The 26,434-nt window shown below is 44.8% G+C and overlaps 1 protein-coding gene and 1 pseudogene across 9 annotated transcripts in view; both read left to right on the forward strand.

Moving 5' to 3' along the window:
* ACSL1 (acyl-CoA synthetase long chain family member 1) overlaps positions 1-26,434 on the forward strand; it is a 71,871-nt gene that overhangs the window by 15,629 nt on the left and 29,808 nt on the right. For 4 of the 8 annotated variants that reach the window (XM_017852642.1, XM_017852641.1, XM_017852640.1 and 1 more), the window contains 2 exons: positions 8,134-8,360; positions 22,097-22,211. In XM_017852642.1, the coding sequence (XP_017708131.1) occupies positions 8,166-8,360; positions 22,097-22,211 (310 nt within the window). In that variant the 5' untranslated portion in view covers positions 8,134-8,165. Of the gene's footprint in view, positions 1-3,155; positions 3,461-5,927; positions 6,277-8,133; positions 8,361-22,096; positions 22,212-26,434 lie in introns of those variants that run through there. The other 4 variants (XM_017852637.1, XM_017852643.1, XM_017852639.1 and 1 more) reach the window with 3 other exon arrangements.
* On the forward strand, positions 11,783-12,527 carry LOC108515612 (proteoglycan 3 pseudogene; annotated as a pseudogene). The gene has a single exon (XR_001881576.1). The product of XR_001881576.1 is annotated as a proteoglycan 3 pseudogene (transcript).

Consider the following 26,434-nt stretch of genomic DNA (forward strand, 5'->3'; position numbering starts at 1 on the left):
TCTAGTTCCAGAATTTTTTGTCATCCCAAGTTGAAACTCTGTACCCGTTAAGCAATAATGCTCATTCCTCCTCCCCCCACCCCAGTAACCTCTCTGCTGCCTTCTGTCTCTGTAAATTTGCTGATTCTGGGGACCTCCTAGAGGTGAGATCATGCGATATTTGTCCTTTGCTTCATCCATGTCGTGGCATGTATCCAAATTTCCTTCTTTTTAAAGGTTGGGTAATATTCCATTGTATAGACTACATTTTGTTGATCCATTCATCTGTTGTTGGAAATTTGGGTTCGAATCCTGGGCTCTTAAAGCATTGTGCAGCTGGGCACGGTGGCTCACACCTGTAATCCCAGCACTTTGGGAGGCCAAGGCGGGCAGATCACGAGGTCAGGAGATCAAGACCATCCTGGCTAACACAGTGAAACCCTGTCTCTACTAAAAATACAAGAAAAAAAAAAAAATAGCTGGGCGTAGTGGCAAGTACCTGTAGTCCCAGCTACTCGGGAGGCTGAGGCAGGAGAACAGCGTGAACTGGGGAGGCGGAGCTTGCAGTGAGCCGAGATCGCGCCACTGCACTCCAGCCTGGGTGACAGAGTGAGATTCCTTCTCAAAAAAAAAAAAAAAAAAAAAAAAAAAAAAAAAAGGCATTGTGCATCATGGCTTGTCATTATCAGTGTCACCTATGCCCTCTGTCTAGACTTGGAACACCCACGCATGCCTGGGCTGATGTGCTTGGCTCTTGAGGTCCATGGGCTTTGGCTTCAGATCCAGGCAGTCATCCTGTTCTCGTGTGGAACAAGGGCAGGACATTTGACTCCTATGATTTCCTGATCTTTGAGCTGAAGGCAGTAACAACCCCGTGCAGTAAGGGCTGTGACGAGCATGCATTTAGCCCTGTGCGCAGTCGCTTAGCACAGCGCCTGACACACGCCAAGTGCTTAAGCACAGTGGCTCCTTACAAAATCATAGCTAAGCCGATTTCCCCAAACATCTTCCTTCCCCTCTCCTGTCCGCTTGAGCCCTATTGTTGGTTCCAGATTAATGTGCAAAAATGCGAGCCCTGGGGTCAGGAGGCACTTCTAGTAGCCTTGTCTCTGTCCCTGTAGCGTGAAGGGTAGCTCATTTTCCTAGATGATGCTCATTCGTTGAGGACCAGCTCAGCTGTGCCTTCTCCATGCAAGTCTCCCTGAGAGAGAATGCTCCCTGTCAGAATTCCTTTTGCACTTACTGCTACTTTGTTATCCACTATTGTGTGTAGACATTTATGTTATGTCTTTTAATTCCAAGCCTCATTAGTGAGGTCTGCAAGTTTTTCCTCAGTTTATACCCCTATCTGAATATGAAACAATTCACCTGCCCCAATATAAGATGAAAGTGTCCCAAAACTCTCCTTCAGTCTTTCTATTTGAGTGTTACCAAGGCTGTCGTAGTGTGAGGTGCTCTCAGCCCCTGTATTTGGAACAGCCTCAGGGAGAGAGAAGGCACCTTGTCCTGAAATCATCTCTGCCAGTCCTAGTCATGGGTCTTTGTACAGGTCAACTAGCTGAATTAGACTTTTTCTAAGGCAAATTAATGCTAGCTGGGTAATTATTTCTTAGGGTTTGACCTTACGAAAGCAAATGTTGGTTGTTACTGTAAAAGTACATTTAAAATCCATTTAAAAGCAATAGAGTATGAGGTTTAGTTAGATAAATGTGGACCCATAGGACAAAATTTCTCTTGTTCTAATATCATTCAAATGTGTTCTTGTGACTTGGGAGGGTTTTTTCACTAGTAGCACATATATGACTTCAAAAACTACCTCAACTTCAACAATTTCAATGGAAGAGGAAAATGTGAACGTATGCCACAGAAAACTGTTCGATGCTTCAAAAAGTGGCTGTAGAGATGCCCCAAATCCTATTTGAAGACGCGTGTTCAACGAACTCAAAGAACGTAGTAATGAAATGTGAATTTTTTTTTTTTTTGAGATGGAGTCTCACTCTGTTGCCCAGGCTGGAGTGCAGTGGCGCGATCTCAGCTCACTGCAAGCTCCGCTTCCTGGGTTCACGCCATTCTCCTGCCTCAGCCTCCCTAGTAGCTGGGACTACAGGCACCCGCCACCACACCCAGCTAATTTTTTTTTGTATTTTTAGTAGAGATGGGGTTTCACCGTGTTAGCCAGGATGGCCTTGATCTCCTAACCTCGTGATCCTCCTGCCTTGGCCTCCCAAAGTGCTGGGATTACAGATGTGAGCCACTGTGCCTGGCCTAATGAAATGTGAATTTAAAACAGTATTTCTAAAGTAATTTAATTCTTCATGTGACTTACATATAGATGTAGTTTAATGAATACAGAAACTGCTATACAGTATTTGACCCTGCATCCTAAAAATTTATCTGTTCAAATTCGACATGTTGTGTTTGAGATCTCTTTATTTTGGGGGGTATATATGATATTTGTGACCAATGTGAATGGTTGAGGTATGGTCCTCATTTTACTGGTTATCACTTAAAAGCTTTGTGTCTCACTCTGTCTCTGATAACTTTATAAGTGGATGGGCAGGGAGTGGTTTAAGTGTAGAAGTATTCAGCTGCACTTGATATTTCAATAAGATTTATAAAATCAGGGCATCCGCTCTGTTTCTCCTTTTTAAGTCTTTTGGAAATTCAATTGCTGATCTATAAGATCACTTTAATGAAAATCAAGTGGGTTTTAAGATTTATTGTACGTAATTGGGAAGAAAAAGCCCCAAGGCAGTGGGGTGGGAATAGCTAACTCCCTGTGGATCCACTTGCATGTTTGTGCATGGGATCCCAAAGTTACCCCAAATCTTTCTCCTGAAGCTCGACGTGAGGAGATGGGCCCAGGGCAGTGACCACAGTCAGGACTCAGTGGGATAGGGTTTGGACAGCGACCTCTGCTTTCCTCTCTAGCTGGGAGACTGGCATCTCTTTTGAGCTGCTGTACCTCCCTCTCTCTAGGGAGAGCCTGACTGCTCTTTTGGTTCAAAAGGGAATGGCTTAAGCAAATCTAACTTTAGGGAATTTGCCAAGCCAGGGTTAAGGAGCACAAATCCAACAGGTTTGGAGTGGGGCTTTGAAAGAACAGCAAATGGCCCGGCTGCTGCTCTCTTGTTCCTCCCTGAAGCCTGAGCTCTGCCCAGCTAGTGAAGGACAAAGCGGGTGCTTTCAGCCTCTGTAAATAGCCTATTGTACAAGGGGAGGAGGCGGGGCACGGAATGGCAGCATCTTGCCAGCTTGGGTTGCTGCGTTAAGGAAAGATGTCAGGCTTTCTTAATGTGCCACTGCTGGGGCCAGGGTGCTATTTATGTGGGTTTGTTTGAGGGCTGCATTCCTAGTGAAGTATTCCATCAGATTGCCATTATTCATCTTAATGAAAGCTTGAGGAACTTTAGAAGGAGAGAAACATTCAGACCACCCGGTTTTTGGTTTCTAAATGACATGAAGAGAATACAATGTTAATGTAAGTAAAAGTTTGCAGAATTGCAGGGGTTGTGTGTGTGTGTGTGTGTGTGTGTGTGTCCTCAAGATAATGATGTCCTTGTGAGTCACCTCTGGCCCTGAGCCACTATTTTCATGGTACAAATAAAACGATGAAGAGGTGAACCTTTGTGTATAGTAGGCCTCGAACCCACATGTTCAGAGGCCAGGGTGATGGGATAAATGCTAACGTTTGCGTAAGACATTGAGCATTTAGATGGACCTCAGTACGGAGCTCTCATAATATTGGGAGTGTGAGTACTGGAAGGACTTTAGAAACCTGACCTCATGGTTCCTAACCTGGGTTGGGCTAAAGGAGACTTGTGGTAATTATGTGTATCCTGGGGGGAGAGGGTCAGTGGCTTAGCATAGTTTAAGAATTATTAGCATAGGTGGGATTTAGAGTCACATTGGTTGGTGTCCCGTTCTTGACTAACGTCTTGGGGAAGCCTTGTAAGTCTCTGACCTTGGTTTCTTCCTCATCAGTTTGCGTTTGTGATGTTCGGATAAGACACTGAATATGAAAGCCTTTCCAAAACACTAAGTAAATGCTAATTGCATCTTTAGTTCTTCTATCCAAAGTTTGGGTAGACTTTCTGCTTTCTGACAGTCATGCAGTTCAGTTTCCATCACCCTGCCTCGCTGTGCCTGTCTCTGCCCAGGTCTATTTAAAGGAATCTTCTGTGCTGGATCTTTACACTGGGCTTATGCCCAGATTTCCTTGGCCATTGTTACCTTCCCTGTCCTTCCGTGGTTTTAGACTCCAGGTTTGTAGGAAATTCAGAAAACCCAGCTGAGCAAACCCACTTGCTGTAAGAGTCGGAGGAGGGTGCACAGGAGTGGCTGTGGAGGAAGGAGAAGCTGGCTGTCGGTAGCCTTGTGTGTTCCCGGCTGGGAAATACTGGCTCCTTAAGCCCTTAAGCCAATTGAATCATATTTTTGGCAAACTGCAGCATGATTTATATGCCCAGGCTATAAATTTCCTCAGATGTTTATGTGGAAATTCGATTTTGAAAGAATAAAGAAATATTCAAACCAGAACACTATTGGAATAAGAATAAAATCTGAGTTTTGCCATTTGTTAGCAAGTGTATGAGTCTTAATCCTTCTTAGAGACCCCTCAGTCTAATGCTTATGTTCACATACAGCATTGAAAGGCTATTTATTGTGCCTGATTTCCCTTGGATATAGGTCTGCCTCCATAAATACCCCAAGTGCCTTTTCCTTAATAGCAGTTAAATAAAAGGAAAAAGGTTTGTAATGCTCTCAGTGTCAGTTTAAGAGTTGTTCTTCATACAGATCTAAATGAGCCATTGTCTTAGTTCTTTATGCAGACTATAGTTTTCCTGTGTATAGCATTAATCAGTTGGTTCAGCGAAGTTGGCTTGCAGCTTGTTACCTGGCTGCCATCTAAGAGGCATGAATTAAACTGCTATAGTTTGTCATTATCACCCACTAAATACAGGAATTTGGCTGGATTCAACCCTTAGTATTGTAGATTAGTATCTAATGAAATGCTTTTGTATACATGCTACTAAATATATAATTTTCTCAAGTTTTTTAAAAAAAATGTTCTTAGATTTAATACACTTTCTTGGTATAACGCAGTGTGTAGCATGGCTACTGCTGATGCTTAAAATAGACGAATTAATCACCTGTGTCTGACCGTATTTGTTTACAGAGGAATTATTTAATATTCTCACTCAGGGATGTGATTCTGTTGAACAAATTCACACAATCTAGGTTTTATGGAGTTACTGTAGGAGCTTTGGGGAGAGAAGAGAGAAAGGCATGGCAGTGTGTGTCAGGGGTGAGTACTTCCTATTCAGACCTGGAGTGCTGCAGGGTGATGAAGACAACTAGAGGTAGAAGGATTTGAGGGCAAGGCAAGTTTGCACATTATATTCCTAAGACTGCTTTGAGATTGTGGGGTTGCAATACTGTTTCTGAAATGTGACCACTCAGTGTCAGTAGGACATGGACTTGATTTGTCTGCTTATCCCACCGGTGTACATCGCTGCCTCAGAAAGGCCTTCCACAGTGCCTTGCAGACATTGCTTGTTTGATTTTTATCTTCCCTGCTAGAAGGTTAGCCCATTGAAAGCTTAGACCAGGTCATCAGCACTGTCTTCCCAGCGCCTGGCCAAAGCCTGGCTCACACTAGGTGCTCAGATATGCAGAGTGACAGGAGTAGCTCAATTTGTATGTATTCGTCTAGAATAAATCTGCTGTCGGCATGCTCTGGTCAATCTGTTTCTTTCTTGGTATGCCTTACCTTGGTTGGACATACCCCCAGCATCCTATCCTTCATTTCAGTGGTTTAAAAAATATATGCCCATTGTCTCTTATTGGGAAGCTGAGCAGAAAGAAAACAGTGTCTGTTTTCAGAACCGGTCCTGGCAGCAACACTCACTGATGCCTGTCCCTGCCCATGGGTGGAGCAGTGGGGTGACTCTGCTGCTGGCTGCCCATTGGCCTATTCTCCACCCTCTGCTCTCCTGAGAAGTCAAGTGTGGATTTTGTCTGCTAGTTACCTTTAGCCCAGTGGGCAGCAGCCTGGGGCTCGGCATGTGACTTTTGCCCTGAGAGACCTTAGCAGGCTGGGGGAGCGCGGCTGAGCCCTGCTAACCCCCACCCCACCCCCAGGCTCACCGCCTTCTTCTGTGTCTGCAGTGGGGTGTCACCTAGCAGTCAGCTGTTGGTGGCACAGATGGTGAGTGGTTTTGGAAGTGCTGGTGCCTTCTTTCCAGAATCATGGCCTGAAGAACTCTGCTTATCTGTTCTTTCTTTGCTGTCATGGTAAATCTTGAAATTTCATGTGTGTGTGTGTGTGTGTGTGTGTGTGTACACTTACACAGATTCATTGTAGCAAAGATTGAATGAGCAGAGCAAATACATTATGTTGGTTCTGGTAGTATTAATGGCCTGTAAAACAGGGACTATTAAATTTAAAATTAATTTCATTTAAATTTAAATTTTAGCAGAAAATTTCTGTATTTTAACAAAGAAAAGAAAATGCACATCAAAACCACAATGCATTTCTCTGATGACCAGTGATGATGAGCATTTTTTCATGTGTCTGTTGGCTGCATACATGTCTTCTTTTGAGAAGTGTCTGTTCATATCGTTTGCCCACTTTTGATGGGATTTTTTCTTGTAAATTTGTTTGGGTTCTTTGTAGGTTCTGGATATTAGCCCTTTGTCAGATGAGTAGATTGCAAACACTTTCTCCCATTCTGTAGGCTGCCTGTTCACTCTGATGCTGGTTTCTTTCGCTGTGCAGAAGCTTCTTAATTTTATCTGAACACTCCTTGTAGGCAGTGTTTTACCTGCATGCCTTACTTGTTCTGCACTCAGGATGAACCACAGAGTGTTGGTAGAGGAAATAATCATAACATCTAACATTTTGAGCACTTTCTAACGTGTGTGAGATCATTCTTACCTCTTTACTTGAGTCATTTAGCCGTCAGAAAAGCCCTGTGGGATAAGGTGCTATTTCCAGCTCCATTTACAGATAAGGAAACTGAGGCACGTGGAGGTGAGGTCATTTGTCCCAAATCATACAGCTCATAAGCTGGGGAGGCAGAATTTGGCTCTAGTATCTAGCATTTAGGGTCTTTTTTTTTTTTTTCTTTTTTGAGACAGAGTCTCACTTTGTCACCCAGATTGGAGAGCAGTGGCTCACTGCAACCCTCTGTCTCCTGGGTTCAAGCGATTCTCCTGCCTCGGCCTTCTGAGTAGCTGGGATTACAGGTGCCCACCACCACACCCGGTTAATTTTTGTATTTTTTGAAGAGATGGAGTTTCACCATGTTGGCCAGGCTGATCTCGAACTCTTGACCTCGAGTTATCTGCCCGCCTCGGCCTCCCAAAGTGCTGGGATTACAGGCATGAGCTACCGCGCCCGGCTGCATCTAGGATCTTAAATACTATTCCCTACTTTCTCTCAAACACTGTGCTGTATTCCCTCTTTAGACATCTGGTGGTTGGTTTAAAGTTTATGCACACCAATTTATCTGTTGTTTCTTTTGGCTATAATGTCTTGGGGAGTGTAAAAGAAACTGATCTTACCAGAATAGGCAACCGTGAGTTTCCCAGCATTCATATTGACACCGTGGTGGTGTGAGGAGTACAGGAAGGTGAAATTTAGATTGGTGTAACCAGTTTGGGAACTTGTTCTGAGATTGTTGGAAGAAATAGAAACTGATGGCCCTTAGGTGGTTTGGGCTTGTTCTTCCCCTTCACTCATATTCCCATTAGCCTTGACAATGAGAGTCGAGTGTTTTTGATTAGGTGGACGGAGGAGAGCAGAGACATAATAGCAAAGAAGAAAATAGAAACTTAAATCTACGTATTTGAGTTTTATGGGAAGAATTCTTCATGAGTAAAATCTTTTAATATGATTAAAGAAAGGAAGAGAATGGGGTTTTTTCAAGACAAGATAATGGAGAAATAGAATGAAAATGAAATCCTAAAGTGTTTTTAGAAAAATGACACTCGACAGCCAGGAAAAGACCTGGACCATTAGATTGTGGGTTTAATGCCTGGACTGGCCGAGCAGCTACCCAGTTAGATGGCTGGCCTTTGGGAATTCTGGAGTTGTGGAGAGGAGTCCTGCTTCCCTGGAATGAACATGACATTTTTCTCTTCCAACAGAATTCAGCTTAGAGAACTATCAACACAGGACAATGCAGGCCCACGAGTTGTTCCGGTATTTTCGAATGCCAGAGCTGGTTGACTTCCGACAGTACGTGCGTACTCTTCCGACCAACACGCTTATGGGCTTCGGGGCTTTTGCAGCACTCACCACTTTCTGGTACGCCACGAGACCCAAAGCCCTGAAGCCACCATGTGACCTCTCCATGCAGTCGGTGGAAGTGGCGGTGAGTGGAGGGCCCAGCCTGCCTCATGTGTTTTCTCTGCATTTCCCCAGATGAGCTAAGCCTTGTTGAATGTTATGTTGATCAAGATCACAATCACAATAAAATATTTGTTTATAAGTACACTTTATAAATGGAAATGTGCCAAACAAACAAATTACTAATGGTGGTAACCAGAGGTACAGGGCAAAATGTAGGCACAGGGAGAGATGAGAGGGTGTTGGTTGGGTGTCTACCTTCAGTCACATGGAAGATCATTCTAGAAATCACATTGAGTTTCTGCCCTGTGGTAGGCATTGTGGTCAGCCTGGAGGATTCCACAAGGAAAAAGACAGCACAGAACCTCTGTTCTCCCAGGGGTTAGATTCCAGCAGGAATGAGAGTTTTCAAACAAACGTTACCAAAAGAATGCGCTTGTGGTACATCCGACACTTAGAACGCATCCCCAGGCTGTGGAGGGACTTTGGGATTTCAGATAGAATAGGGCTGGAGTAAGAACCTGACGGAAGAACATGGCTGCAGAATTCAGGGCAGGACATGAAGAAACAACCCTCAAGAGGCGCGTCTGGCTGGGTTGCTGAGTGCTGTGGTTGTGTGTGACGGGCAGACTGGAGGCTGTGCTCTCATGTCAGGAAAATGAAACTGGAACACAGGCGATTAGGGCTTAATAGGTGGGATGGCGTAAGGAAACCTTAGGATCCTGTCGAAAATGAAACTGGAACACAGGCGATTAGGGCTTAATAGGTGGGATGGCGTAAGGAAACCTTAGGATCCCGTCAGGAAGATTCTTAGTGCTCCTGCTCTCCCTGCCTTTCCTAGTGAGAAAGGCGGGGTGTGGAGAAGGTGAAGAGGCCACATGCTCACTGCTGCTTCCACTCCTCACCTGTTCTTTGGTTTTCTCTATGGTGGCTTGCTTTCCTCTACCCAAGTCAGTCACCCTTCAGTGTTTCCCGCATTCAGCAGATACGCAGAAGAACATTGTGAACCACAGAATCCCCCCATTTACTGCTTCCAGATGGAAGGGATGGAAGGCCTTCCCCACCCTCCCGGGCCGACTGCCGCAGAGGGAGCGCGCGCCCTTCCACACACAGCCCTGGCTGGAGTCCGCGTTTTTGTTATTTATGGGATGCTAGTCTTTGTTTTGTTTAAGACAAGTTCTTGGATTCATTAATGTGAAACTCTTAAAATATATAAAAGATTCTTCAGTCTAATTCATACTGAGATATAAATATAGAATGACTGAACTGCTGAGAAAAGTTAACTTTCTGCTTGATTTCTATTTAGAAGGTCAGGGTACGTTCATATTTCACCTCTGTTGATCACATAGGCTGGGGAAATGAGTGGAATCCCCCTTTTCCTAAGGGATTCCTGTGAGGTTCTGGCATTCCTTCTCTACTGGCAGAGCACCTGATGTATCACAGCAGCGCTACCGTCTCTATGAAGAGCTGTTGGCAAGTGCAGTGTTAAGACATGTATAACTTAGCAGTAACTGTAAGAAATGAGTAATTCCTATTGCATGAGAAATTGTGGGGGCACTTACATATGGTTTTAAGACTTTAGCTTAGCATAAAAATAAAAATCAGGGTTGTAAAGAAGAGGTTAACACTCATGCTGGTGACCTCTAATGAAGACCTAAATTAGAGAACAGGACAGACAAGCTGGGTTAGGAACAGAATCCAAAAAGTGTTTCCTAAGTGTTGGAGCCTGGATTGATCAGGGCCCTGTCTGCAGAACCATGTCCTTGTGTCTGTAATGGCAGCTCACAGTCGTAACTGTGACTCCCTGCGTGCCAAGGAAGAACTTCCATCTTCTGAAGGGTTTTACTGCTGCTGCTCTGTGACTTTGAGCAGTGGATGGAAGCAGATTTTGTGGGTTTGGTTTGTTTTTACATCACCGTCACAGATAATGCAAGCTTTCCGGGGTTAGCCTGTGTTCCGGTTTAGCCTGGCTAAATGCGTCAGCCTGTTCTCCGAGATTGAAGCCCCATGGCTCCCTAGTGAAAACCGTCTTCACTGGAGTGACTGGAAACCTTTTGGGATTGGTCAGAGCCAGACACACGTGGTTCCGTTATGCAAAGTACAGGAGCATGTTGGAGCGGAAAGGGACCAGGGAAAAGAGGGATGGGGCAGATGTGGGACTGGACTCCAACTTAGACCAAGCAGCCTTGGGCAAGTTCACCAGGCTTTTCTGACCTTCAGATTCCTCATATGGAAAACAGCAGTGACAGTACCTTTCCTCCTTCAGTGTTACTAAGAGGACTGAGCAGTTATGCAATGTCTGCTTGGCCCACAATAAGTATGTAGCAATTGTTTTTTCCCTTTCTCTTTTCCCTTCATATTTTATACACAAGAAAACTGAGTCCAAAGAGGTAAAACTGTATCATACAGTTAGTAGAAGGTCCAGAACTCTGTTTTGCTGCCTTCATTGTAGTAGTAGAAAGTTGTATATTGTAACTAGGGCCTTGGGGAAGGGGGCAGTAAACCAGGATAATAAGGAAAGTTTGGATCTGTCCAGATCAATATGAAGAGTCAGTGAACTGAGCCTCTGAACCCAGCAGCAGGCTTGTTTGTTTATTTGGAGACAGTCTTGCTCTGTTGTCCAGGCTGGAGTGCATTGGTGTGGTCATAGCTTACTACAGCCTCAAACTCCTGGGCTCGAGCTGTACTCTCACCTCTAACTCCAGAGTAGCTAGGACTATAGGCATGCAACACCATGCCTGGCTAATTAAAAAAATTTTTTTTAGAGATGAGGTCTTGCTGTGTTAGTCTCAAACTAACGCAAACTAACTAGCTTGTGCCAGGCTAGTCTCAAACTCCTGGGCTCAAGCAATCCTTCCACCTTGACCTCCCAAAGTGCTGGGATTACAGGTGTGAGCCACAGCACCAGGCCTAGAGCAGTCTGTTTTGAAAATGGCTGTGCAGGCAAGGTATTGATGGAAATGGATGGAGCCAAAGGGACAGGTCAAATAAAAACAGAGTCTAGGTTCTGTTGGGTATAGGATCAGAAATTGTCAAGAATTGGGCAGTGGGCTGGGCACAGTGGCTCACGCCTGTAATCCTAGCACTTTGGGAGGCCAAGGTGGGTGGATCACCTGAGGTTAGGAGTTCAAGACCCACCTGACCAATATGGTGAAACCCTGTCTCTACTAAAAATACAAAAATTAGACAGGTGTGGTGGCATGCCTGTAATCCCAGCTACTCGAGAGGCTGAGACAGGGGAATTGCTTGAACCTGGGAGGCGGAGGTTGCAGTGAACCGTGATTGCGCCACTGCACTCCAGCCTGGGCGACAGAGCGAGACTCCATCTTAAAATAAATAAATAAATAAGTAAGTAAAAAATAAAAAATAAAGAATCGGGTAATGGTGAGGACTGGTATGAAAGGGGCACAGGACTGTGAAAACCTAAGTGGTTCTGCCCTTCCCTCATCCTCTATCCCTGAACCAGGTCAGACATAGGTGAAGTCAGAGCAGAACTTGGTGTTGATGCGGTTTCAGGTCCACCTATCAGAGTTTGTGAGATTTAGGCCATGAACCATTATAAATATAGATGAGAACCTTTGTAATTGCTGAAGGAGGTAGTAGTGCAGGCAAGTCCTGTGTGCAAGACCTGCTGCTCCCAGTTAGTACGGACCCCTATGACATTCACAGAAGCTCAGAATGTCTGAGATGCTCTGGAAGCCACCTTATCTCCGTCTACAGCTACAACTCCAATGATCACATTCAGTGCTACGCTGGCACAGCCAGCCTGGCCCTGCTCTGGATTGGAGGCATCCTCAAGGGCTGCTTCCTGTGGAAGCAGTTTCGCTGGACTGCGGGGAGCCACTGGAATTTTGGATACTGGGCCTTGGGGTCACTTGGGAATGGGAATGGCTGCTGTGTGGCCCTGTTTGCTAGAGGGGGGCCGTTGGTGATGAGCCCCATGCAAGTGGCACCTGCCCTGCGCCTGCTCCTTCTAAGCCAGTGAGATGGAGACCCTCCAGAGAGAGTAGGTGAGTTACTGTCCTTATGAGAGAGGTGGTATGGGCATTGAGATGACTGACTTGTCAAATTAGTTCGGAAAGATTTTTGACAACTACTACAAGATCATAATGTCCTTAAACAAAAACCTGTGGTATGTGTTATTTGTTTGTTTTAAATATTAGAGAAGGGAATAAATTTTAGCAAGTAAAAACTTTTTTATGCCTTCAAGTCTTTTCTAGGACTTACTTTTAAGAGTATCAAAACCTGGGTTAAGATTTACTTCTAGTGACTAACCCAGTCAGACTGTCACAGATTCACTGTTTAGATTGTTATCAGACCTTGGTTCCAGCATGGGTTCGTATCTTATAATACACAGAACCATTTCCTTGGGTATGACTGATCTTGTTTCCTAGTTGGATGACTAAATTCCACACCAAATGATCTCATGACCTCCAGGTCACATGCTGGCCGGTGGCCCTTTTGCATGAGAGATTGAAATTTATACATCCGTATGTTGGCATGTATATGGTTAGTGACTTGCTTTAGCATTTTAATCCTGTGCTTCATAAAGCCTGCCACAGAGGATGTGACACTTTGGGTTTAATTCTCCACAAGTCACAGAGAATAGTTACCAGATCTATATTCATTCAGCAAGGACTCGAGTTTTTCTGGCACGATGTGCACAGTACCAGGGCAGAGAAGGCTGCTGCCCCCAGGGAGCTCCAGGCCAGCAGGAAGTACCACTCAGACCCCTTGTCCTTGGCAGAGGGTGAGACCCCTCTTGAGACTAGAGCAGTCAATGCAAGTGACTTGTTTTCATGCCACAGAACTACAGCTGTAGGTTCATTCTCAGGTAAGGATTTGGAAGAAGCAAACTACAGGTGGCATATCCAGGCTGTGGAAGCCAGTGCTCAATCAACAGCATGGTTTACAATTCAAAAGTCACACTCCACCAGAGGCCTTCTCAGTGTCATGATCTGCATGAGCAAACCACAGACCTCCCAGCTCACATGCACACTGCAACAAGGACTAGCATCCTTCATCCATGTTTACAGGGTGTATATGGACATATTACCAAGTAGGATTTCCCCATGTGGCTGGTGGAATCCCTCATTTCCACATAATGATACCTCACATGTATGCATGTAAAGGCCCACTTGCAAACTGGGAGAAGTAATTTTGCAGGAGAAGAGAGCAGGTCATTGATGCATAAGTTTTTATGAAAACTCACACCAGATTTGTGGAGAGAAAGCAAGTGTGGGCCTATGGGGATCATGCCAGTGGAAACGCTGAGGGTGGCGAGACACCCTTCTGGACTTGAGTGGCTGGGGCCCACTCTGAGCGGGAGCTGTTGTTGATCTGGGCAAGATTACACGTGTCTGTGAGGCAAACATTTAGAGACAAGCCTAAATGGAAACTGCCAGGAGAGGGCAGGAAGGGAGCTGTCCAGGAAGGGCAGCTGGGGTTAAGTTGGATGGTGGTGTCACTCGCCCTCACTGGCACCAGCCTGGTGGGTCGGAAGAAGGAGTGTCACAGTCAGTTGCAAGATGGGGCAATAGATGAATGATTTTGAACCAAGTGGGAGGTAGCAGGTGAACGTTGAGAGGAAGGGACAAGTATTAGGAACAGTCGTAGTAGCATCTGGTTGTTTCTGCAGTCATTTGTCAATATGACCTAATAAATACTGTTTCTACAGTCATTTGTAAATGTAAACCTAATTCTCATCTCTGGGAAGCTTTAGAACAGAAATCAGTTATCTGATGTATATTTAACTAGAAGTGTGTGTGAGGCTTCAGAAGAATCTCCTGATCTGGTGCTCTGGCTTCATCCCTATTCTTCATCCTTATGGAAATCTGGGCTGTTTTTAGGCATTAACTTCCATTTATTACCATGTGTGATTGCAGATTCTGGGTCACTATTCCCCATGGCCTGTTATCTCATGGTCTTGATAGCAACATAATTGTGCAAATGGTCAAATGAAGCTGGAAGCAAAGATTTCCCCTTTTAATTCTACCCCTAGCAACTTTGCTGACATGATACTCAGAGAATTCCTGAAAAGTATTCCAGCATTTGAGGACATTTGCCGCAAGCGATCCTGGCAGTTGGGGCAGTGAGGTCGTGTATTAGTCAGGGTTCTCTAGAGGGACAGAGCTAATAGGATGGATATATAGGAGTTTATTGAGGAGTATTAACGCACATGATCACAAGGACCCACAGTAGGCCATCTGCAAACTGAGGAGCAAGAAAGCCAGTCTGAGTCCCGATGCTGAAGGACGTGAAGTCTGATGTTTGAGGGCAGGAAGCATCCAGCATGGGAGAAAGATGTAGGCTGGGAAGCTAAGCCAGTCTAGTCTTTTCACATTCCTCTGCCTGCTTTTTATTCTGGCTATGCTGGCAGCTGATTAGATGGTGTCCACCAGATTAAGGGTGGGTCTGCCTTTCCCAGCCCACTGACTCAAATGTTAATCTCCTTTGGCAACACCCTCACAGACACACCCAGGATCAATACTTCATATCCTTCGATCCAATAAAGTTGACACTCAGTATTAACAAGCATAGGTGGGATGGAGAGAGTATGCTTAGAGGGGGTGTTTTTGTTTAGAAATGTTATTCTGGCAGGGTGCAAACATCAGCATTTTCATGCCTTGAGGTAACTTTAGCACCTTTTCTAAAACTTAATGAGCTTCTTAATAACAAGTTATGAAAAACCTTGCTAAATTACTTTTTCTTACAAAACTCACATTACAGGAAATAACTGAGTTGCTCTCTGAGAGACTGGAAGACATGTCTGCTGACTTAGGGACGCTTTTAGGTGGCTGAATTAGGTGGGAAAAGTGTTAGCGCTGGTAATGAGCAGTGGTGGTTGGGTGGGGTGGCCTGCAGGGTGAGAACTGAGGGCAGAGTTTCTGATCTTTATGCCAAGACCAGGCGACAGGAGTATTAAGTGCCTGGCTTGGGAATTCAAAGAAAGAAAGAGGTTGATTGTTATATTTAAAAAAGTATTTCTGGACTCCCTTTACCTAGGAAGAAAAAGCTAAAGGTCCCTACAGATATATAGGGAATATGATAAAGCAGGTCTGAAAACACAATTTGATTTTGTACAAATGATGTCGCTTCTCACAGGCTTCATTAAACAGAGAACGTGTGTACGCATACATGACAGAAATGCGTGCTGTAATATTTACTTATGTTTAAAAATAGCCTCCCCAAAATGGAACCAACTGGTGCCAAATGAAAAATGACCAGCATAGACTGTGTTTCTTGACAAAACCCCTTCAGTACCCATTGTCCAAAAGCAACCAAAGGTAGTAGATAGGAATGTGGCTCCCTTTGAACTAGGCAGAAGTGAAGCAGATGCCTTGTATATTCAAATGGTTGGCATGTAAAAATTCTACTGGCAGTCCTCTTTCCTGGAACAGTGTGTATTTGTAGGAATTTGGACGTTGTGACTTCACATTTTCTTCCCTTTCATTGAGGCGGGAGGGTGATACTTCCCCTCTTGTGGTCGGCTGATTTTTTTTTTTTCTGGTGATGAGATATTTTGCAAAGTACCGTGTCAGCCTCCTGCCCCCATCCCCCCATCCCTCTTCAGCAAATCCTCTGGTTGGGATAGTGGGGAGCTGGGAAGTTGGAAACTGGAGATGAACTAGGAATGAAAAGAAAAAAGGTTCTGAGGGTTTATGAGCAAGTGCTGAAAAATCAGAAAACCCAGCCAGGCACAGGTGGCCTGAACCCCACCTCCTCAAGGATGAAGGATGTCTCCACACACGCACAAAGGAGGTGTGGGCATGTTTGGGACCTGCCTGTGAACTGCCAAGCAAACCTTGACGTATCTGGATGTCTCATTGAGCTAGGTTCAAAGCTCCGCTCCACTATGTGGTGGACGTGGGACTAAGAAGGGAAGCAGCCCCCCGAGTCTGAGCTTCCTCATCTGGAGAGGGGCTGGCCTTTAGCAGGCTCTGTACACATTCACTCGCCTTCCATCCTTCCTGCACACCAGTGTCAGGATAGTTCTGCCTTCTGTGCTCAGCTGGGAGGAAAGGATCTTGGGAAGTCAGTCAGTTCAACAGTGAGTATGAATAGTGAGCGTGAGGCCTCACTGTTTCCTTGTGACATTTACAGTTCACTGTATTGGGGGAAATCTGGGAATTTTACAAATATCTATCCATTGTCATTTAGAAATTATTGTGGAGGGGGAGTTGCCCAGGGGCTGGCCTTTAAAAGACCTAGTGTAATATATCAAAGATGTAGTCTGTTAGATAAGAGAGTTGATGGCCAGAGTTCCTCTCTGAAAGGTCACTGGATGGAAAAGTAGTTTTATGTCAGTTTACAAAAAGAAGCACATGATGGAGTTCTGAGCAGGCTAAGATGCATGTAAAATGGAAATGCTGGGAAGGATATGGTTGGCGCTCTGTGTCCGTGGATTAAAAATGTTCCATGGAAATAAATGGATGGTTTTGTCTGTATTGAACATTGCCAGACATTTTTTCCTTGTCACTATTCCCTGAACAATACAGTATAACAGCTACTTATTTACATCACAGGTATTGTGAGTAATCTAGAGACCGTTTAGAGTATACAGAAAGATGTGCATAGGTTATATGCAAATACTATGCCATTTTATATCAGGGACTTGAGCATCTGGATTTGGGTATCCTGAAGGGAAACAGCTGTGTAGACCACGTGTTAGGTGTTAGAAGGAACAAAAAGGAATCACTTTTACCCCTGGTCTGTGGTTCTATGTGCTCCTTTGCACCCCAGAGATGGATTCTGCATTAGAACCCAGCCACGTCTTTGGCAGTCTCTTGGCTCTGCCTCTCCCCCTTCTGCTCCTTTCCCTCTCTCATTCTCCCTTCTCTCCCTTCTCCCTTTTGCCCTGCGTCCACCTCCCTATCCCTCGCCTGCATAAACAATAGCAACACAAGGGGCATTTAACTGCTGTGGCCTGTCGATGCCCATTTGGAGATGGAGATGAATGGCCGTGAGTGGTAAAGCTTGGGCTTCTCTACCCCTAAGAAATCCTCAAGGGTATAATTTGCTTTTGCATTTAAGTAGGGGAGTGGTACAAAATAACTGGCCATTGTGTTTCTATTAGTCACATATTGGTGAGAGCTCTGGCCTTGGAAACCTTTGATAGGCAGATGTTCACGGTTTCCTGGCCTTCCTGCCCCCAAGAGGAACTTGGACTTATTTCCTACTTCAGCCCTTGTGGGGAGATTGACCTCAGGAGGAACCTGAGCTTGTAGAGATGTTGTGGAATATACTCATGACCACCCATTTCACTGTAGTGGGTTTGACTCACCATCTTTTTTTTTTTAACTGGGAAACCTATATAATCACATTAAAGAGATCTGTAGCAGAAGCAGTAAAAGACCCATGATGCCTGCTGACTCACTGGCTCATGACTGATTTCCTACACATTCAACTGGGGTTGTCTGCTTCTCTTGCCCTGTTTCTTGAGCCCAAGCGACTCCCACACACTGCCACCTGATCGGTAGGTTATGTCAGAAGCCCATAGGGCCAGATTTAAGCTATTTTTCATTTAAATAGGTGTCCCTAGAAATAGCCACGTGGACTTACCTAATACAGTATTTAAGTCCCCAGCTTTTGAAGTGACGCCATCTTGTAAAACCTACAGAAAATTTGGGCTCCAATTGTTACAGCTACGCTTCCCAGCGCTCAGCTTGCAACCCCTTGCTTATGTAGATAAAACTAAGGTTGCTAACACCCAGTTTAAATATAGCATTTTTGTTCAAAGAATAGCAACACTGGGCCAGGCGCAGTGGCTCACACCTGTAATCCCAATACTTTGGGAGGCCTAGGAGGAAGGATCACTTGAGCCCAGGAGTTTGAGACCAGCCTGGGCAGCATAGTGAGACCTTGTCTCTACAAATAATAAAAAAATTAGCCAAGCAAGGTGGCATGTGTCTGTGGTTTCAGCTACTCGGGAGTTAAGTGGAAGGACTGCTTGAGTGCAGACGGTCAAGATGGCAGCAAGCTCTGGTGATGCCACTGAACTCCAGCCTGGGCAACAGAGCACAACCCTGTTTCGAAAAAAAAAAAGATTCATTATTGGAATGTGTGGTCCTTTCATAGAGCCAAAGATTTTGAAGCATGGATCTTAATGTTTTGTGCCCTTCCCCTTCTTATTCAACCCCCTTTCTTGAAATTACAGTTATGTCTGACAACTGAGTGACAGTGTGACCTTTTATCCACTATCATCGAGCCTTCAATTAGTGTCTCCTTTTGGCAGATGTCTCATTTACTGCTTCATGTTCAAGCTTTCCTCATTATTCTAATTGCTGATTAGGGTAATAATAAATATCTTGCCCCAGGTTACATGTCACGATGTTGCTTTATTGGGGATATCATTCACTTCTTCAACTTTGATTTAGTTCGTTTGCCTCCGTGTTTCTCGGATTCCAGAAGATTATAGACCACCAAAAACTTAAACCTAACTGAAAAATTCTTTAGCTAAAAGTTTGTTGTAAAATGGTCCTCTAGAGCAGTGGTTCTCAAAATAAAATTTGACGTTGACCAAGGTGGTTGACCTGTCTCGAAGGGTTATGGTCTCTGTATGTCCAAAGCTAAACTTCTTCTCTTTTCTGAAGCCTACCCCCAGTGCCCAGTCTTCTATTTGATTAAAGGGAACAGTTTTTCTTCTCAGCCATCCTCCTTTCTGCCTGCACCCCATTACCTGTCAAATCCTGCTCCTGAGTGCTGCAGCACGCCCAGTGCCTTGATCCTTCCCGGTTCCCAACTCCCACTGCCCTATCCAGGTCTGTAGGAGTTGGTTTCTCTCCAGTCTCTCCTCTCCCTCCTGTTCCACACACTGCTTACACTTCTTGTAAATTTCTTTCTAACCCGTTAGCCTGTCCTCACCATTTCCCTGCTGGAAACCTCAATGTCTCTAGCAAGGCGTTTCTCAAACCTTAGCATCCCCTGGAGGGCTTCTTAAAGCGCAGATTGCTGGATTGCATCTCCAGAATTTCGGATTCGGCAGGTCTGCTGTGATTTGCTTTCCTTACCAGTGCCAGGTGTTCCGCAGACCACACTTTGAGAACCTTGGCTTTAGGATGAGCCTGTGCACCTGAGATTTCAGGCTTGCTTCTGTCTGCTCATCCTGACTCTCCCTGCACTCTTCTGCTCAGCCAGGGCTCCCTGGAGTCCCTCTGGTCACTTAGGGACAAGACTTGGGCTCCTTCAGAACAGGCTTGTGTCTTGTTCACCTTATCCCCATCTGCCCATTCACAGCTCGGGGAATTCCTCTGCAGAGTGCAGAAAGTGGTGTTGCTTTTGAAGAGATAGCGCTGAAAAAGACCATGAATGCATTTCTGTTGTGTCAAGAGGTATAGAAGGCACCATCCTAAGCAGAGCATCGTGAGGACCTCCCTGTGGGCGGCCAGGCCGTCTGCATCTCTAGGCCATGCTGAGACAACCACACTTCACCATCATGCTTGGTGCTTTTCTTACCTCTTTTCACTCCCTCTCAGTCTTCCTGTTCTCTATCATTTTGTCCTTTCCCCCTTTCTCTTCCTACCTTAGCCTTGGTGCCTTAGGTGTTTTTGGTGGCTTCATGGGTTAAAGAGGCTTCTGATACTCTCTACAAAGCCAGAAAATTGCTTCTGAATTTCAGGCTATTTGTTGGAGTCAAGATTGAGGTGATGGAGGACTTGGACTGTAGTTAGAGCATGTTATTGGGTGCACAAGTAATATTCTACACAATCATATTTTACAGGAAAGTTCTTCTTTAACAAAAAACAACCCTGGAAGTGGACTCATGATGTCTCCATTTTACGGAAAAGAAAACAGACTCAGCGATTAAGTAACAATAATGGATTAAGTAACAATAATGCGTGACACTAATGCGAAGATACTCTTCCATTCTTGTGCACACAAAGAATAACATTTTTGCTTTACAAAGTAGCATGCTGTAGTTAGTAAGTATGTTTGGAATCACAGCCATAGGTATTAGAAAGTTTCTGCCAAGAGAGAAGACATTGTGATGATTAAAAGATATGATTGGGTCATATTTACTCCAGAAAAGTATGCAGTTTTGGATCAAGAGTTAAATACACATATGTAGCACACAGTGGATATTGACAGAATGTCTGTAAATGTATAAGCATAGAAAAAAGACTGGGAGGAATTTACCAAACTACTAATAGTAATCATTTTTTCTTGATATACTTCTATATCACTTAAATGTTTTTTAAACAGTATATACATTATAACTTAAGGATGGACAAAAAGCAAAAGAGCTTGTAGGAAGAGGAATGGATAATCCTAATAAAAATACAAGAGTCCATGGAAACAGATCAGGCAGTCATCACCTTCTAAGGGGTCTCCCTGTGAGTTCATCCCCGGCACCCATCCATTTCCTCCTCCGTGCTGCCCTCCTCAGTGCTGCCGCCCTGCTCTGAGACCTAGCTTTTCCCCACTTCTTTCTGGTGTCTCCTGTTTTCTTTTATCACACCTTAAGCCAGAAATGATCTCTTCCACTTTTGGACAGCTCTTTCCTGTTGGTACCAGAAGTTATCATATCACAGTCTAATTTCTCCAAGGGTTTCCAGACTGTTGTAAAAGTGAAGGCCCCTCTCTGAAATTTAAAGAACAAGTGGTAGGCTCTAACGTCATAGTCACTGAGCTTTTTTTTTATGAGCTAAAAAGTGCTTTTTGGCTTTCTGTGGATGTCGGGATGCCTTACAGTGTCCTTGGGCCCCAGAGGACTCAGCAGCTCCCATTGGAGACCTGCTACCTCTAAAGACTACTGCTGCTACTGTGGGAGGCTAGGCCCTGCCGCCTTATCCATCATTAGGAGTTCTTGCGCATAGCAAATATACTCAGGAAGCCAACAGATGAAGACAACTTAGAGAAAGGTGCACAGCGATGTCACGTCTGCACACCTACAAATGTTGCACCTAAAACTAGTGAGGACCTGTCTCTGCACAATCATATGTTTTGTAGCTGATTATTTTAACTGTTAGAGATGCTATGAAAGAAAGTGAAGTTCTAACAGATTCTACTGTGCTTGGTGAGGAGATAAAATCATGGAAATAGTCTCAAAAAGCATATAGGAAACATTTTAGAAGTATAGCCAAGTGGGGTCATATCCACCAGGGCTGAGCAGGATCAGTCCTCTGTGCTGTGGATGGCAGTGGCTTGAGAACTGTCAATGCGTGTAGTGGTAGCAGTTTCTGGCTCTTCTCTTGCTCTCTTTGGCCGTATCTGGCAGGACTAGCACTTATAGGTCGGTGAACCTGTTTGCTTTCTTCAGGCATCTTTTTGACAGCCCTGTGGTCTTAGCCGTGGTTCCCCGGAGCCTGTGCTTACCTCCAGGCGAACGATGGGTTTACCTCAGCACATCTTCCACTGCAGTCTTTCAGCGCTCACTCACTGAGAAGCTGTTCCGCAGGGGGCCGCCTGGAGGGGTGCGGGTACCACAGGGGCGTGTTAGACTTTGTATTTAATTTTTAAGCATTTTATTTATTTTTTTAATGGACAAATACAAATTATATGTATTTATGGTGTATAATAGGAGGAATGAGTTCGGGACATCTATTTTTAATTAAAATGGTGACTGTGTGCACTATTAGTTGGTGACTGTAGTTAATAACAGTATACTGTATACCTGAAATTACTAATAGATTTTAAGTGTTCTCACTACAAGTAAGTGATAAGGATGTAAAGGAATGGATATGTTAATTAGCTTGATTTAGCCATTCCACAGCGTGCATATATTTCATCGCCTTCTAACACGCCCCCTTTCTTTTTGGATAGGGCAGTGGTGGTGCACGAAGATCCGCACTGCTTGACAGCGACGAGCCCTTGGTGTATTTCTATGAGGATGTCACAACGTTATACGAAGGTTTCCAGAGGGGAATACAGGTGTCAAGTAAGCATTTTCCTGCGTTTGCGTGGCTGCCACTTGCCGTGTTTCATGAAGAACGAGTAGCCTTTCAGAAATGCACATTTGCTCTTATCTTTCACCTCCTTAGTATCGCTCAGGCCCCTCTGTGTCCACTGTAACTTCCCCAGAGTCTGTCCCAAAGCTCACTGGACCCTCTAGATGTTCTCTGTGACCCTGGGGGCTCCGTGGTCACATATGTGAGTGTCACATTCTGTATTTTATGGTGAGTCACATGTTACACCAGTGCACAGTAGGCTCTGACGTTTCCTGCAATAAAGAGGTCTGTTAAACTGGGCCCAATCCAGCATTTTTCATGCTTACTTGACCAAGAGACCCATATTTTGGGAAAGAAATACTGACATCCCAGGATGGCAGTGTTTTATTAGAGACCCTTGGGAAATGTTGGCTCATGGGATTACCCTTAATTATTAACTGTGGCGTAAGAAATCCTGTGATATCCAGCATACCTCCTTCCCAGCCTCTGTCCCTCCCAGGCCTCCTGTATATGGCTCTCAGGTCATACTGAACTTTGTGGAGAGCCACAACTACCTCTGCTCTCTCCCCAGCCCTGAGCCTTTGTGCAGTTTTATTTTGTTTTTTAGAAATGGGGTCTTGCTATGTTGCCCAGGCTGGACTCAAACTTTGGCCTCAAGTGAGCCTCCTGCCTCAGCCTCCCAAAGTACTGGGACTACAGGTGTGAGCCACCATGCCGAGACTTGTGCACTTTTTTTTTTTTTTGAGATGGAGTTTTGCTCTTGTTGCCCAGGCTAGAGTGCAATGGCGTGATCTTGGCTCACTGCAGCCTACACCTCCCGGGTTCGAGTGATTCTCCTGCCTCAGCCTCCCGAGTAGCTGGGATTACAGGCATGCACCACCATGCCCAGCTAATTTCGTATTTTTTAATAGAGACGGGGTTTCTCCATGTTGGTCAGGCTAATCTCAAACTCCCGACCTCAGGTGATCCACCCACCTCGGCCTCCCAAAATACTGGGATTACAGGCCTGAGCCACCATGCCCAGCCGTGCACTTTTTTTCCTTGATCATAAAGCCTCTTTCTACCCCCAGCCTGGATGCTTGATATGTATTCTTTAATCTTTTAAAACTCACTGTGTTTCACCTTTTCTCTAAAACCTTCCTAGTCTATCATTTTCATCCCCTACCTCCCAGTGAGGCGTTTCTTCCCTTTCCCTCCCAGCACATTATATTCCTTCTGCATAAACCCTGATGGCACAGAGGTGTTCACCTGGCATTCTGCCCCCCCCCCAGCCCGAGCTCCTTGAGAACAGGGTGACTGTCAGTCATCTCTTTTCACAGCATTGACAGTGCCTGATACACAGGTTTGGTCCTAGCCTTTCTATTAACTCTTAGCAAGATTACACACGCAAGCATCCCCGCCCCAGTGAAGACACCCTATAAATCACCACGATCAAAAGGAGTAAGTATCAAGCACGTACAACGCGTGATACTAATGCATCCTCAGTGAAGGAGGGAGTACCTCTGGTTTCTCCACCCCTCTTTCTATTTTAGCCACTTCATTTTTGCTTATACCAGGTACTTCTCTAAAAATGGTCTTGGAATCTGTGCTTTGTTATTTAAATCCTCTGATGCTTAGCTTTTATTTGGGCCACTGCTAGCTAGATTGTAATCCCTTTATGGTCAGGAACCATGTGGTATTGCTGGCTCTATCCCTCATGATATGTTGTATGTAATATGCACTCAAGAAGTGCCTATTGGCTGGGTGTGGTGGCTCACGCCTGTAATCCCAGCATTTTGGAAGGCCGACGCGGGCATATCACGAGGTCAGGAGTTCGAGACCAGCCTGACCAACATGGTGAAACTCTGTCTCTACTGAAAATACAAAAATAGCTGGGCATGGTGGCACGTGTCCGTAATCCCAGCTACCCAGGAGGCTGAGGCAGGAGAATCGCTTGAACTGGGGAGGTGGAGGTTGCAGTGAGCCGAGATTGCACCATTGCACTCCAGCCTGGATGACACAGCAAGACTCTGTCTCAAAAAAAAAAAAAATGCCTATTGTTTTTTGCTTGACACTGGTAACTGGATGTCTCAGCTTGGTGAGTTTGTCCCAGTGTTCCCATAGCAGGTGAGACCAAGCTTACTTGTGTGTTATTTAATTTATGAACATTTTCAAAGTTGGTGTCAAGGTCAGGATTTGTCTGTGATAGTAAATATCCATCAGGTGGATCAGCCTAACATGCGGCACATGAAACAGTGTGTGTGTGTGTTCGTGTTCGTGTTCTTTACCACCATCACAGAGCATGTGCAGTTCTTGGAAACTGCAACTTGAAAACGACTATAATGAAACCAATTTTCTCATAGGCTAATTGATATGAGCAAGAGTTAGATTCCCACAGCATATTTCTAGTCACAAAAACATCACCAAACTTCTAAATAAAGACCACATGTCTCATATTAAACATTGAAATAAATGTGAGTGCTACATACATTTAGGAACAATTAATACAAACAAGTAAGATAAATATTTACCTGTTTATTCCAGTTCAGGGTCATGGGTGACTGGAGTCCATCTGGGCAGCTCAGGATGTCGGGGGAACTGCCCTGGCCAGCACATCCTCCCATCGTAGGGAGACTCATACTCACACCCACTCACACACTCACACTCGTCCACACTCACTAGGACCGTGGAGATGCACCAGTTCACCTCACAGGCACAGCTTTGGGATGTGGGAGGAACCCAGAGTTCCCAGGAAAAACCACACAGATGTGGGGAGAACATGCAAATGAAATGCCATTATTTGAGGACCTGCTGTATACATGTAAGTGTATATACATTCATGGAGGAGCGTGGTGACTTACATTACGCTTTTGTCTCTCCCCTGATCTGAAGACAAGTCACATAACTTTTCTTTGGTTGCTTGCTCCCCCTGGAAAATGAAAGTCCTATGGATGTGTCAATGTGTCAGAGACCGTGAAGGAAAGTGAGTCCAGTCTTCTTGATCTGTACTTATTGAAGGGAGCTGCTTTGCAGGTCTCAATCTGCTTCCTTTTTTTTTTTTTTTTTCCCAGAGGATCTTTTTATTCTAAGCTTTGATTTTCTTAGGCTACTGTAGAGTTAAACTTCTACAAAAGAGCAAGACCCAGCATTTGGATAAGGGGTCAGAAGTTTGTTGAATGATAGAAGAAGCCCGCCTAGAGTTTTTAAACCTCGTACTTTAAAACTGCACCAAGGAAGCGATTTATAAAGATTGAGCTCCTTGCTTCTCAGTGGCTCTCATCTCTAGCTGCACTTTTGTGCCATCGGGGAGCTTCTGAAAAATACTGAGACCCAGGCCCCATCCCTATTCAGTTGAATAAAAAATTCTAGAGCCTGGGTATAATAGAGCCTGGGTATAGTATTAAGTTCCCCCGCTGAGCCTGCAGCTTAACGACTAGTTCTAGAGCTGGAGTTGGCATACGTTTTCTGTAAAAAGTCTGATGGTAAATATTTTTGGCTTTGGTGCCATATGGTCTTGGTTGCAACTACTCAACTGCAGCCTCACACAGAACAAAAATGAATCAGTGTGGCTGTGTGCCACTATCACTGTGTCCACAAAAACAGGTGGTGGGCCTGATTTGGCCCTTGGCTGCAGTGTGCCCGTCTCTGTTTTTGAGGAATAAAATCGCATCATTTCATATGACTAATGCAATTTTTTTTTCTCATCTGGAAACAACATCTGATTGAACTCATCTTGTATGGCCCTTGTTACAGTCTCTGTATATTGGAGAGGGTCCGAGAATAACCCTGTTTTCATCAGGACTGTTTTTAGGGATGGCAAAGAAGTCAGTGTGTCTGGCCTGTGTCCTCCCCAGCCGCGCGGCTGACTCCAGAATCTGTGTGTGCAGCACACTGTTGTTGTCTGGGGCATGCTCTGTGTGATGGGGCCAGCCCTGCCTTCCATCCTACTTCCTGAGGTCCTCACGTCAAATCAGAGCCTCCTCACGAACACTCAGACCGAACGTGCTAAAGCCAGATGCACTATGGTCCCCTTTTGCTTCTTCGAAACCTCAATGGGAATCGGGAAACATCTCGATATTTCCTAACTTTTGCTTCACAAATAACACTTCACATCCCCTCATTTCGCATCTTTTCTTTGTTTTTGTTTTTCTGCAATCACGACTTCACCCATGTAACTAGGATTCCAGGTAATTCTTGATACCTTTGGTCATCAAAATTTGGACACATAAAGAAT

This window comes from Rhinopithecus bieti, unplaced genomic scaffold (genome assembly GCF_001698545.2).
Source record: "Rhinopithecus bieti isolate Rb0 unplaced genomic scaffold, ASM169854v2 scaffold_35307, whole genome shotgun sequence".
NCBI classification, from domain to species: domain Eukaryota; kingdom Metazoa; phylum Chordata; class Mammalia; order Primates; family Cercopithecidae; genus Rhinopithecus; species Rhinopithecus bieti.